Source organism: Aphidius gifuensis, linkage group LG3 (genome assembly GCF_014905175.1).
Source record: "Aphidius gifuensis isolate YNYX2018 linkage group LG3, ASM1490517v1, whole genome shotgun sequence".
Classification (NCBI taxonomy): Eukaryota; Metazoa; Arthropoda; class Insecta; order Hymenoptera; family Braconidae; genus Aphidius; species Aphidius gifuensis.
In genome coordinates this window covers 10,985,877-10,997,968 of record NC_057790.1, presented here as the reverse complement: position 1 = coordinate 10,997,968, position 12,092 = coordinate 10,985,877, and the positions used below count along the sequence as shown (strand labels likewise).

Below are 12,092 nucleotides of genomic sequence, written 5' to 3'. Positions count from 1 at the left end.
CAGCATATAAGAGCGAGTAACAGGATAGTCTCTCAGATAGATCATTAATGTAGATGTTAAATAATAATGGACCTAAATTGGAGCCCTGTGGGACACCAGATGTTGGTGAATATGCTGATGATAGAGTACCATTTATATAGACATAACAACATCGATTAACAAGATAAGACCAGATAAGATTTATTAGAGTACGAGGCAAGTTTATTGCAATTTTTAGAGACAAGTGTTAACCAGTTTATCCTGTCAAAAGCCTTTGTCATGTCTGTATATATCACGTCAACCTGAGTGTTCTTATTAATGTGAGACGTTACATACTGACTGAACTCTACAAGGTTAGAACAAGTACTACGCATGGGTGTGAAGCCATGTTGGTTACGTGATAAGAAAGGAGAGAAATATGACATAATAACCTTGTAGATTAGTTTTCAAAGAGTTTTGAACACACAGGAAGAAGTGATATTTGCCTATAGTTGGATACCAGTAGTGGATTACCTGTTTTAAATAATGGTTTAACCACTGAGTTTTTCCAGCAAGTAGGATATGTACCCGATGACAATGCCAAGTTGAAGATAATTTTAAGTGGAAGAATCAATGCATCGGACAGATCCTAATTAAAGATCCAGGAAGATTATCCAGACCACTCGTATTATTGTTTTTCACACGCAGGATCTCACGTGCAATGTCCTCAGAGTCTATCGTAATAGTTTCCTCATTAAGAAAGCTACTAAACATGAGCAAATCAAAATCTGACTGTATATCAGTATTCAGCTTATTAAATACACTAGAAAAATGTGTAGCAAAATGCGTTGGATATCATAAGTGGATCATAACTGATACTATTATTTATGAGTAGACAATTCAATGTAGTAGATTGATTTTTTACTTAATATACTTCCAAAACCCTTTGGGATTACTACTAATATTGCTCTCAATATTTTTATTAAATAATTCTAAATCTCTGTGAGATATATTTTTTATGGCTAATGTAATAGAACTAATCCTACTATTAATGGCTGATGATACATTTGTTTTACTAATTTTTAAATATTTTTTCTTATTTCTAATGAGAGTGATCAGCTCAGTTGAGTACCAACATGGGTACCTAGACGCCTTGCATCCATACTGGGGAGGATAGTAATTGTTATCGATTACCTGAAAAAATTTTTTATAAAAGATATCACAAAGATAATCCACTGTACCCACGTTGGCATCCAAGCCGAGAAGATCATCCCAATTTATTGACCTAAAATCATATTTAACTTTATCTAAATCTAAGAATTTAATAATATATTTCAATGAAGAAGAAAGAGAGCATGTAGAGCCAGTGTAGTTAGAAGTAGAATTAACAATATGTAAATGCAGAGGAGGATGGTAGTCATCCTGCTTAACTAGAGCTGGTCCTGGTGAAACTAAACAGGTAGCACGAGAGACTAGTATGAGATCTAAAATTTTCCCATGAGAATTATGAACAGAGTTGAGTTGTTGTAAATTAAGTGTGTTAATGAACAATGAGATGGTAGTATATATTTTGTTGCTTGAAGAAGGAAGTAACACGTTGTAATCTGGAAGGTTAAAATCGCCAGTAATAATTAGGTTAGAATTGTACTTAGATAAGTACTCTTGGAGTTGCTTGATAAGTTTAGAGAATATCTTACTCCTGCTATTAATTACATCAGGGGGAATGTATAAAACAATGATTCTATATGGGGTACCACAGTAATCAAGATATATTATTATATTTCAATCAAGAAGTATTTCAATTTCAGAAATATTGTTGATGGTATCTGGTAAATTCAGCATATGTACATTGTTAAACTTATTTAATTTTACTGCACAGAGGACACCACCCCCCCTAGATTTATTACAACTGTTCCTATCCGCTCTAAAAACAACAAAACGCTGACTGTCAAAGTAGTGATACGAAGAGATAGTAGGATCAAGCCACGATTCAGTAACAAGAACAATGTCATAGTCCAGTACAAGTGAGTTTACATACAAGTCCATATATTTGTTCTTGATACTCCTCGTATTTTGATAGAGTATCTTAAATGATTTTCCAGTAGGTGCCAGATTGGATGAAGAGTCTTGAGTCAAGCTGAAAGAAGATGTATTATTAATAGGAAGAAGATGAGAAGGTGAAAAAGAACTAATAGTGTCCAAGTTAGACCAAATAGATAATTTATTATTATCAATTAACTTATTATTATTATATGATGATGTTATGTAGGTTGCTATTGTTGTTGTTGTTGTTGTTGTTGTTGTTGTTGTTGTTGTTGTTGTTGTTGCTGTTGTTGTTGTTGCATTGTATGGTGACCTGGTGGTGGCCTGTTGTTGATTATTTTGAATGAGCCATTTACAAATCTCACCCTTGCATTGGTTGTACCATCTTGAGTCAGCTGAGCTGTTATCTGACGTCTCTGGGCAAGTTGGGCAGGTGTGAAATCCTGAGAAATCACTACTTTGCTCATCCAACCTGTCAGTTGTTTCAGTTTCTTTTGGTCCAAGAAGTTCTGTACAAATAGATCTTTATAAAAAATACTGTTAAATTTCACCTTAGTCATTCTTGGCTTTGTGAGAGTGCCAGAGAAAGGGTGAATACGTGACGAAGTCACTTTAATTAAACCAATATTATCACATTTATTAAGAACGGTATTAACCAGCTGGTCAACTTTACCTCTATCACCAACAACACGTTGTCTAGCATCAATATGTATATCAGGATCTTCAGGTATACCAAACATAATAACATTTGGCATACGATCTAATAATTCTTTGTTGTTATTTAATTCAGTATTTAATTTAGTAATGAGTTGTTCATGCTCAGCAATTTGTGTGGTATTATCAGAAATTTGAGTTGAGTTACTGGATATGGTAGAATTTAATTTTTGTATGCTGTTGTTAACTGAACGTAGTTCAGCATCAATGGTTGAAAATTTGTTATTCACCGATGTAGCAAATGATTTTAGTGTATCAACAATCGAGCTTAATTTTACATCAAGCGTGTTGGTTTGTTGATCAAATAAACCTTTGATCAACTCAACAGTGTCATCATTGGTATTGGTGTCAGGCGAGGTATTTTTCCTTGGACGTCCAGGGGGACGTTTTTCAATGGCAGAGCTAGATGACATTTTATTTAATTTCAGTAATTCTTGAGACATACTATTATTGTATGATGGTGGTATAGTTGGCAATTGTATATTATCTTTTAAAAAGATGCATTTATTAAGGCTTTATTCTAATCTTTAAGGAGAATATTAACGAGAATCGTTACAAAACAATATTCACACTTGAAGGAAATCGATATTATAGACATGATATTTTCATAGATTGATTTAAATCTTTTATAAAATCAAATGAAGAAAAATATTTTCGAATTTAAAAACTTGTCAGTGGCAGCATTGTTTATCTATATATCAAGAAGTTTTTTCCAATTTTTTAATTTTTTTAAATAATAATTGATCAAGTTATTAATTGATAAACAAATTGTGTGCTGCCGCTGCCATTATTTATATGTTTGCATGCGCAAGAGATTAGTATTTATAATGACTGGAGAGAGCGCATACGTTCGCTTCGGACTCTACGATCACAGTGGCAGCACACAATTTGTTTATTAATTAATAACTTGGTCGATTATTATTGAAAAAATTGGAAATTTGGAAAAAACTTCTTGATATATAGATGAACAATGTTGCCACTGACAAGTTTTTCAATTCGAAAATTTTCTCGACACTTTTTTATCTCAAAGTTCAAAAAACGAATTTTGCGGCCGGCATTATTCAATAAATTAATAAATTAAAACAATACAAGTAAATAATATTTTTGATGTTACTTTTACTATCGCTAGACTATAAAAAAACTATATGCAAAGTTTCAAGTCGATTCATTAATTATTAACAAAGTTATGACGAGTTATACCTGGAAAAATAATGTTTTTTTCGAAAAAAAAATAATCAAACTTTATTTTTTAATCCATTCAATAATTATAATTGAAAATCATTTATTTGAAAAAAAATATGTCATTTTTGATTCTGTACATGGAGGTATTTTTTTTTTAAATCATTTTGAAATTTTCGTAAATTTAACCTGAACAACGTTACGTTTTATAGGCCTTCGAGCGCTCGACTTGTTATTGCATCCTGACCCTCAATTGTAAGTAATCCACTTTTACTTTTTATGAATGAAAAATTTATTTTCAATTTAAAAAAAACTACAAGTAATATTTGAAAAAGAAAACAATTTACTACAGTTATAATTTTTATATCTTTATCTGATGATATCAAAATTATTTTCAATATTTTAAAAACATTATTATTAATATTTTTTCAAAGATAATTGTAAAAATGTTTATTTCTCTTCATTTACATTCGAAGATATCTAATATTCAAAAAATCATTCACTAACATATTTAAAAAAAAAAAAATATATTACTAAAATAAAAAATTTTAAAATGACAAAAAAAGTAATGAAACATTTTATGATAATTCATTCAAGATACATTTTAATCTGATTATGCATTTGAATTCAAATACTTGATACGTATTGGAGGTGGACAAGGTTTTGGTTCTTGATTTAATTTTTTAATTTTTGTTAATGCTAAATGAGCAGCTTTTCTTTTTGCTTCATTTTTCGTTTGAGCTGATGCAATAGAGTTATAGTCTTGCATAGTAACTTGAGTAAGCGGATAAAAGATCGGATAAGTTACTTTTATTGTAAATAATGGATCATGCTGTGGACCCTCACAATTTAATTGTTCATATTTTGGAAATGAATTATTTTTATGACAGTATTCGTTTAATAGTGAAACAGGATTATACCCCAAGTAACTATCATTTTTATTTCTTATTGGGTGTTGATTTTCATTTTCTTCTATATTAATTAACATCTTTATTTTATCCATCATCTTCATACTGGCTTTTTCCATTACTTCTTCTGTTGTATTTCCAACTACAGTTGGAATTTCTTCTTTTTTTCCAATGAGTAATAATCATATAATTTTTTTACTTCCATCACGCATTGCTTCACCAATCTCCTTACGTAATTTAATGTTGTTGAATGAGCAAAATTCTTTTAATAGGTTCCAGCGTCTGTTGTTGTTGTTGTTGTTGTTCATCTATAACAAAATAATAATTAGTACTACGGCTTAGTATAGCTTGCAGTGATTTTATTATTTTTACAAATGGCATGCTCACGTAAAATATACAAGTGTAAACTGAACTAGAAAACTAAACATTACCAAAAACTACGCTCAATTTAACATTCTAATTTATAACAACTATTGGATAAAATACTTGTTCATATTTATTTAAATATGTACGCTCAAAGAAAAAATGTTTGAAATATTACCGATTCTATTGTAACATGAATATATTTTATATATAATTAAAATGAGAAAATTATTTTTTTATAGTTGAAAATATAGCTAGTTTTATTTTTTTTATATATTTAAGTATAACTACTCAGAGAAAAAAATTATTATCTTTATTGTTACATTGATATTTTTTATAAATAAGTTGGATTCAACAATCAATTTTTAAAGTTCAAAGAATGTACCTACTGAATCAATAATTTTTCATATCATAAATATTTTATAATGAGAACAACTTTATTATATTATTATATTCGAATATACACAGTCAAAGAAAAAATGATTTTGAATGTTACTGTTCTTACATTAATATATTCTATATACAATTTATTTAAAAAAAATTAATTCTTATAGTCAAATGATTGACACTTGTAAAAAATATTTTTTAATAGAAATATGAACTAAACGTATATTTATTATAAATAAAAAATAAAAAAATAGAAATAAAAAAACAATTAATACTTTACATAAAAACAACCTGTCTACATTCAAACTTTAGCTAAAATAACCATATGCATTCACACCTTATTTAACCATGAAGCTCTACTATACCACGTCACATAGTAGTTTTTGTATGTTTTAAATCTACTTTCCAGCATTTGAATTCTAAAGTATAACTATTATAAGTATTATACTTTTCTTTTATATTTTTTTATTTTAAATATGATTAAGTTTTTTAGACTATCATTCTTCATTTAAAAAATCATTTTCGTCTAAATTATTATATTTTATTAAGGCTATATACTTATAATTATAATTTATTCATAATTATTTCTTTCAATTTATTCACATATTTTTAACCGGTTATTATTTGTTACTATTTTTTTCTATTTCAATTGATTTTAATTTCATAAAAAATTTCTTTTGATAATTATTGATTTATAATTATAATTCAACTATTATGATACTATAAATTTATTTTCTTGTAGATTATTTTTGATTCAAAAATTGCAATAAAAACTTTTTATTTGAGAATTTTTTTATAACAATTTTATATTTATAAAATTTTATTTTATTTTATTTATGCAATCATACTATTATTTATAATAAATTATTATGTCATTTGATTTTAAATTAAAAAATTATTATTTATTCTGAAATATTTCATTCAAAAATTTTCTAAACTTCTATTTCAATCGATTAATTATTATTTGGTTGATACTAATTAGAATTATTTAGAATTTATAAAAAATTATCTTTAAAATATTATTTTTGTTTGAGAATTAATAATTTAGTTATCTTTTATTAATTTATTTATAATGTTATAGTGAAAAGATTTTGTTGTTATTTATAGATTAAATTTTTTATGAATGTAACATTTGAATTATACAAGTGTTTAAAAAACTGATAAATTGAAAAAGATTTTGTACCTGTTTAGTTTTAATGATGGACCACATCAATTTATAATACTTAATATTTTGAGTTATGCTTTCGCGAATAATTGAAAATTTCTAATAATACACATACAATCTACGTTATAGCCACTACATGAAAATTTATTCAGTATAAATTGATAACAATTTAAAAGGAAATGTAAAATATATCTTGTAAATTATATTTAAAGCTAGCAACAAAAATTTCATTCTGTAAAATGCTTTATTCAAAAAAACAATTGACTAAAGAATCTATTTTTAATTTGTATTATAACCAAACAAAATTCAGTGCAAGTTTATTTTCAAATCTTTAATTTTTCATTAATTGTTGATAATATTTTCATATAAAAATCAAATAATTTTTGTTAATCTTTAGATTGCTCAAATACTTGCTCACAATAATATTTACCACTATTAAATTTATTATAAATATATAAAAAAATACCAAAGAACATTATGCAACAATATTTTTATGGAGGTAATATTTTTTAAAATAATAATCTTTCCAGCAAAAAACTTGAATAAAATAGTTTATAAATAAAAACACTAATCCTATAAAAATTTTTGAAACAAAATAAAAGAAAAAAAACATTAAAAGTTTCCGAATGTCATTTAAACAAAAAATAGATACACTCATAAATGTCAAATGTAAAAAATTAGTACTTAGTTTTGCTAATTGAACTTTGTACGATAACACACTGATAACTGATAGTAACTTTTAATAATTAGGTTAATAGATATATGAAATAAATTAATTGATGTTTAGGAATTCAAAATAACTTTGAATTTACATGTGATTTCAAGTAAGGATAATATGCGACTACCATAGAAAGGTCAGTTACAAAATGCAATGTCAATTGGGGCAGGTAGATAGGTGAGTGGTGGGAAAAGGGTCTAGCATATTGAGACTGTTCTATTGGATAGTATGCAATACTTTTTTCTATGATTGGATGGTATCTACTATTGAATTACACGCCTTTATCACATGCTTAGTATATTTCTCATGTTTTCGCAAAATAAGTTCAATTTATTTTTTGATAATTTGTCATTGAAATTATTTTAACGTTGAAAATAAGTTGATCTATTCCGATAGATTTTTATTAAACCGTTTATTTTTATTTTTGTATAAAAATTATCATCAAATTTTTTATATGAATATTATAATATAAGATTTTTTATTATATTCAATTATTAGAATTATTATTCTAATTCATTCTCAACATTAACTATTTTTTCAACTTTTGGTTGAGTGTTAACTATATTAATACATTTTTTTATTTTTTTATTTATAAAATTATTATTTCTTAATATTTTTCTATACAAAATATCATTTTTATTTCTTTTATCAAATTATTATTATTATTATTATTTGATAAAGATTTTCATTATTTTGTTAGAATTTTTTATTATGTGATGGCTTTTTCTTGGGATTTTTATTTATTAAATAGATCAAATACATGTTAATTTCGTTTTGAAATATCGTAGCCGGATTACTTATTAGACAACCCAATATTGCCCTGTAAAATAACCCTGCTAGATATGTATTTTAATTAGCCCTGTTTATCCTGCTCACCAAAGAAACAATAGAAGGGTAGGGAGGTAAATTTTACGTGATGTAGGAAGAGGTAAAAAAGAACCTGAAAAATACGCGAAAATAGTACACAAATAATTTATAAAACTTGAGTCAAACACAAATAACATAATGTTAAATAAAAAGGGAAATTTATTATTAAAATTCCACAACTTTACCAATAGTATTGATGTTGAGTGAAAGATAGTTAAATTTGGACCAACATGGACCTTGACATAATCGACGCACTTGTGTAACACTGAATTTACAATAAAAATTATAACGAAGATCACTTTTTGTTTTAGCTAGTGACAGGGTGGATAAGGATTTTGTGTAGGAGTGAGAGAGAGCGACACGACACACTTTAGCACATAAGTTTAAGTATGAGTTTATTGAACAAATTAAAGATAAATGTTCGTTTATTGAATTGTATATTGATGATGATTATTGTAGGTCAATTATAGTATATAATTGGCCTCAATTTCTCTGTTTAATTAACTCTTTCAATTAAAATGCAAAAGCCTCTTGATAAACCGCTGTATACGGGTGTATGTTTTTAATGCTTCTGTCCCGGCTAGACGCCAAGCGTGAACGTAGTTGAAAACAACGTCTGAACGTACCCGACAGAGCCCGTAAAGCCCCGATCAAGTTAAGTGAAAACCCACAAGACGGCGCTTTCAACGCCTAGTCCGTAAGGTGCTGACTTTTAACAGCAAGTGGTGATTTATATAATCACTCGCCGAAACACTTTTACTTATGTTTAAATTAACAATTACATAAACGCTTTACTATACTTTACAGGTCGTAGTTAAGACCAAATCTATAACCACGAGGTCGTTGATTTTTATATTTGAATTAATTATTTTTAGTAAGCAAATTATTGCTTAAATCAGCTCACTATGATTTACCTTATTCAATATTTATTTGATTAAATAATTTAACACAAAGCTTGTACTTGAATTTAAATAAAAAGAACAAGACAACTTAGACCATGCGGTCAGAATTTATTACAAGTTAAATCCAAAATGATTTTAATAAGTTTAAATTTGTAATTTACGTAACCAAGTATTACGTAAATATAATTAAAAATATTTAGGTAAAATAAATCATTAAAATATTGAATAAGTATAACTTACAGTTTTTCGGCTGACGGTTCTCAAAATTATTCTAAGACTTTTTAAAGTATATATTCAAGCAGTTAAAGCAGTTAGAGTTGGTAGTCACGGGATCAGAGATCCCAGTGAACTGATCGATATCCTGGGTCAATGGCACAAGCTGACCGTAGGGTAGGTCGGGAATATTCGGGGGTGTTCGGGGATGCGTTTGCTCTCTTAAATGTTACCCTTATAATTCATAAGATGGAGCTAGGGGTATCCAATTGGACCCTGAATATATAATTTTATAAAATACAATTTATCTAAAATAAAAAAGTTCGGCGCTTACATTACAGTTTTAAAAAATAGAAATGTCCAAGGAAAAGCAGTAGCTAAGTAAAAGACGTAACTAAGGAATTAATGTTGCCAAAGAATTATTTTTTAAGCAAATATGTTTCTTTAAAACATAATTCTTTGACAACATTAATGCCTTAGCTACATCTTTTTCTTAGCTACAGCTTTTTCTTGGACATTTTTATTTTTTAAAAATAAATTAACATGTATTTTATCTATTATTTTTTTTTTTTTGTTTATTTAGCATTGGTAAAAAAAAAATTAAAAATTTCATTTTATTTTTACATGGTCACCCTAAAAAAAACTCATTAAAATACATTTTAATTTCACATTGTGCCATGTGAAAAAGAAAACATTTCAAAAATATAACATCCGTTTCATTTTTACATGGTACACTGTGAATCTTCTAATGTATACACAAAAATAAACAGGTTCTCCTTTTAAAACCTCCATCGTTGGCGCTTTGATCCCAACCGTCGTGGTGACCATGTAAAAATGAATATTTTTTTTTGTAAATTTCACAAAAAAATTCTTTCTGTGTATGATTGTTCAATGTCGAGGAAAAATCTAATTTGTCTAACTTCGAATGAAAAAAGAGTCGGAGAAATTTAAAAATTGAGTAACTTTTTAGTCGCAATATTGTTAAGCAGTAAATCAAGAAGTTTTGTACAAATTTTTAGATATTTTTATTAATTACTTACTGAGTTATTAGTTTAGCAACAAATTGCGAGCTGCCATTAAGGCTATATATGCGTGATCGTCAGCTTCCTCTCTCGCGAACGCCTATGTACAAAAGTTCTATTATTAAGAAGTTTTTGTATTAGTTTTAGATTTTTTTTTTCTCAGTGTAGCACAGAATTTGTCATGTGAGGTTTTCCAAATGGGCCACATCTTGATGAACCACTTAAGCTTGTTATTAAGTACTTGTTAAAATTGAATAACAAATACTTGTCCGATGAATTGACCAACTGCAGATTATTAATAAAAAAAGTTTTAGGTTCTGATAGTACTGTGACTACGAGTTCTGCTTCTGCTGCCAGCTCAACATCACCTGTTTCAGTTGCAGTTACTTGTGCAAATGCTACAATATGTAAAAATATCAAGAGGCACGGTAGCGCCTCGCGTCAAGTGTAAAAAAAAAAAAAAGTGGGGAAACGTAAAATAACTACCGTGCCTATATATACACGACACGATGCTAACCCCTTCCCGCTTCAATTCCTTACGAATTTATTAAAGTATGATCTGGTAGAGATAAAAAAATTCTTTTTTGTATTTTTCTTATGAAACAATATCAATTTTTATTTAAAAAAAAAAATCAAAATTTTTCGGTGAATACGTTTATTTTAACAATCACTTCAATTTTTCACGATTGCGTTTCTCTTGAAATGTTTTTAGAGTCCAGAGTCATCTTGCAAACTTATAAAACAAAATATTATATCCAAGATTTTCAGAGTCCAAAGCAACTTTGCAACATTATAAAAACAAAATTGAGCAAGAATAGTAGATGATGTGAAAAAACCTATATATTTACTTCAGTATTCAATATCGCATCGATGCGCAAATTTAATAATGATACTTTAACCTATGTTTCCAAGTTACATGTTGTTGTTGTTTATTTTCTTTCCATCAAGTTTAATGAGTTTTTTTTTACATTATATTACGAAAGGATTTATTTTTGAATATCTAAATCAGCTGCCAGAAGCATTTGTCTATAAAGCAAAAAAGCTGTGTAATTTTTGAATACTATTTTTGACTTGTTTATCTTTTTGTGATGGTTGTTGCACAACTATTTTTAAGTTTGACTGATGAATATAAATAATAATAAAATGTCAGATATAGTGAATAATATTTAAAGCCCAAGACATCATTATCAAAATATCAACGAATTTTTTGATGATATAATCGATTTATCACATGTTAAATTTGATAACAATGAAAGATGGTTGCTGTCAGTGAGTGACAAAACATCATCATCAAGTGTCAAAGATCTTCAAGCTTGGTTAAGAAAATATTTATCAGTTCACTTTATGATTTGTGAAATGATACAACAAAAACAATTGATACAAGAATTTCTACGAGACTGAAAAAAATGGGAAAATGAGTTTGGAATCAATAATGGAAATAACATCACCAACAAGTAATAATGTTTGGAAATTGAATTATCAACGAGAATCATCGATAACAATAAATAATGAAAATGATGATAAAATTCTAAAAGACAAAGAATATATACCGGCAATGTTGAGACCATCAGTGTCAGGCACGTTATTAATATCATTGTCATCATTAAATGGTCAAAGAAGTCTTGATGCATTTTTAAATATGTCACAATCAAA

At 27.5% G+C, this 12,092-nt stretch overlaps 1 protein-coding gene across 1 annotated transcript in view; it reads right to left on the bottom strand.

The window, feature by feature from the left end:
* The window catches only part of LOC122850878, a 5,508-nt gene extending 845 nt beyond the window's left edge, over positions 1–4,663 (bottom strand). Inside the window, exons 1-3 of the mRNA XM_044149936.1 lie at positions 4,537–4,663; positions 2,675–3,202; positions 2,287–2,510 (exon numbers count right to left, since the gene is read on the bottom strand). Of these exons, the coding sequence (XP_044005871.1) occupies positions 2,287–2,510; positions 2,675–3,202; positions 4,537–4,663 (879 nt within the window). The remainder of the gene's footprint in view (positions 1–2,286; positions 2,511–2,674; positions 3,203–4,536) is intronic.
* Positions 4,664–12,092: the final 7,429 nt, after the last annotated feature.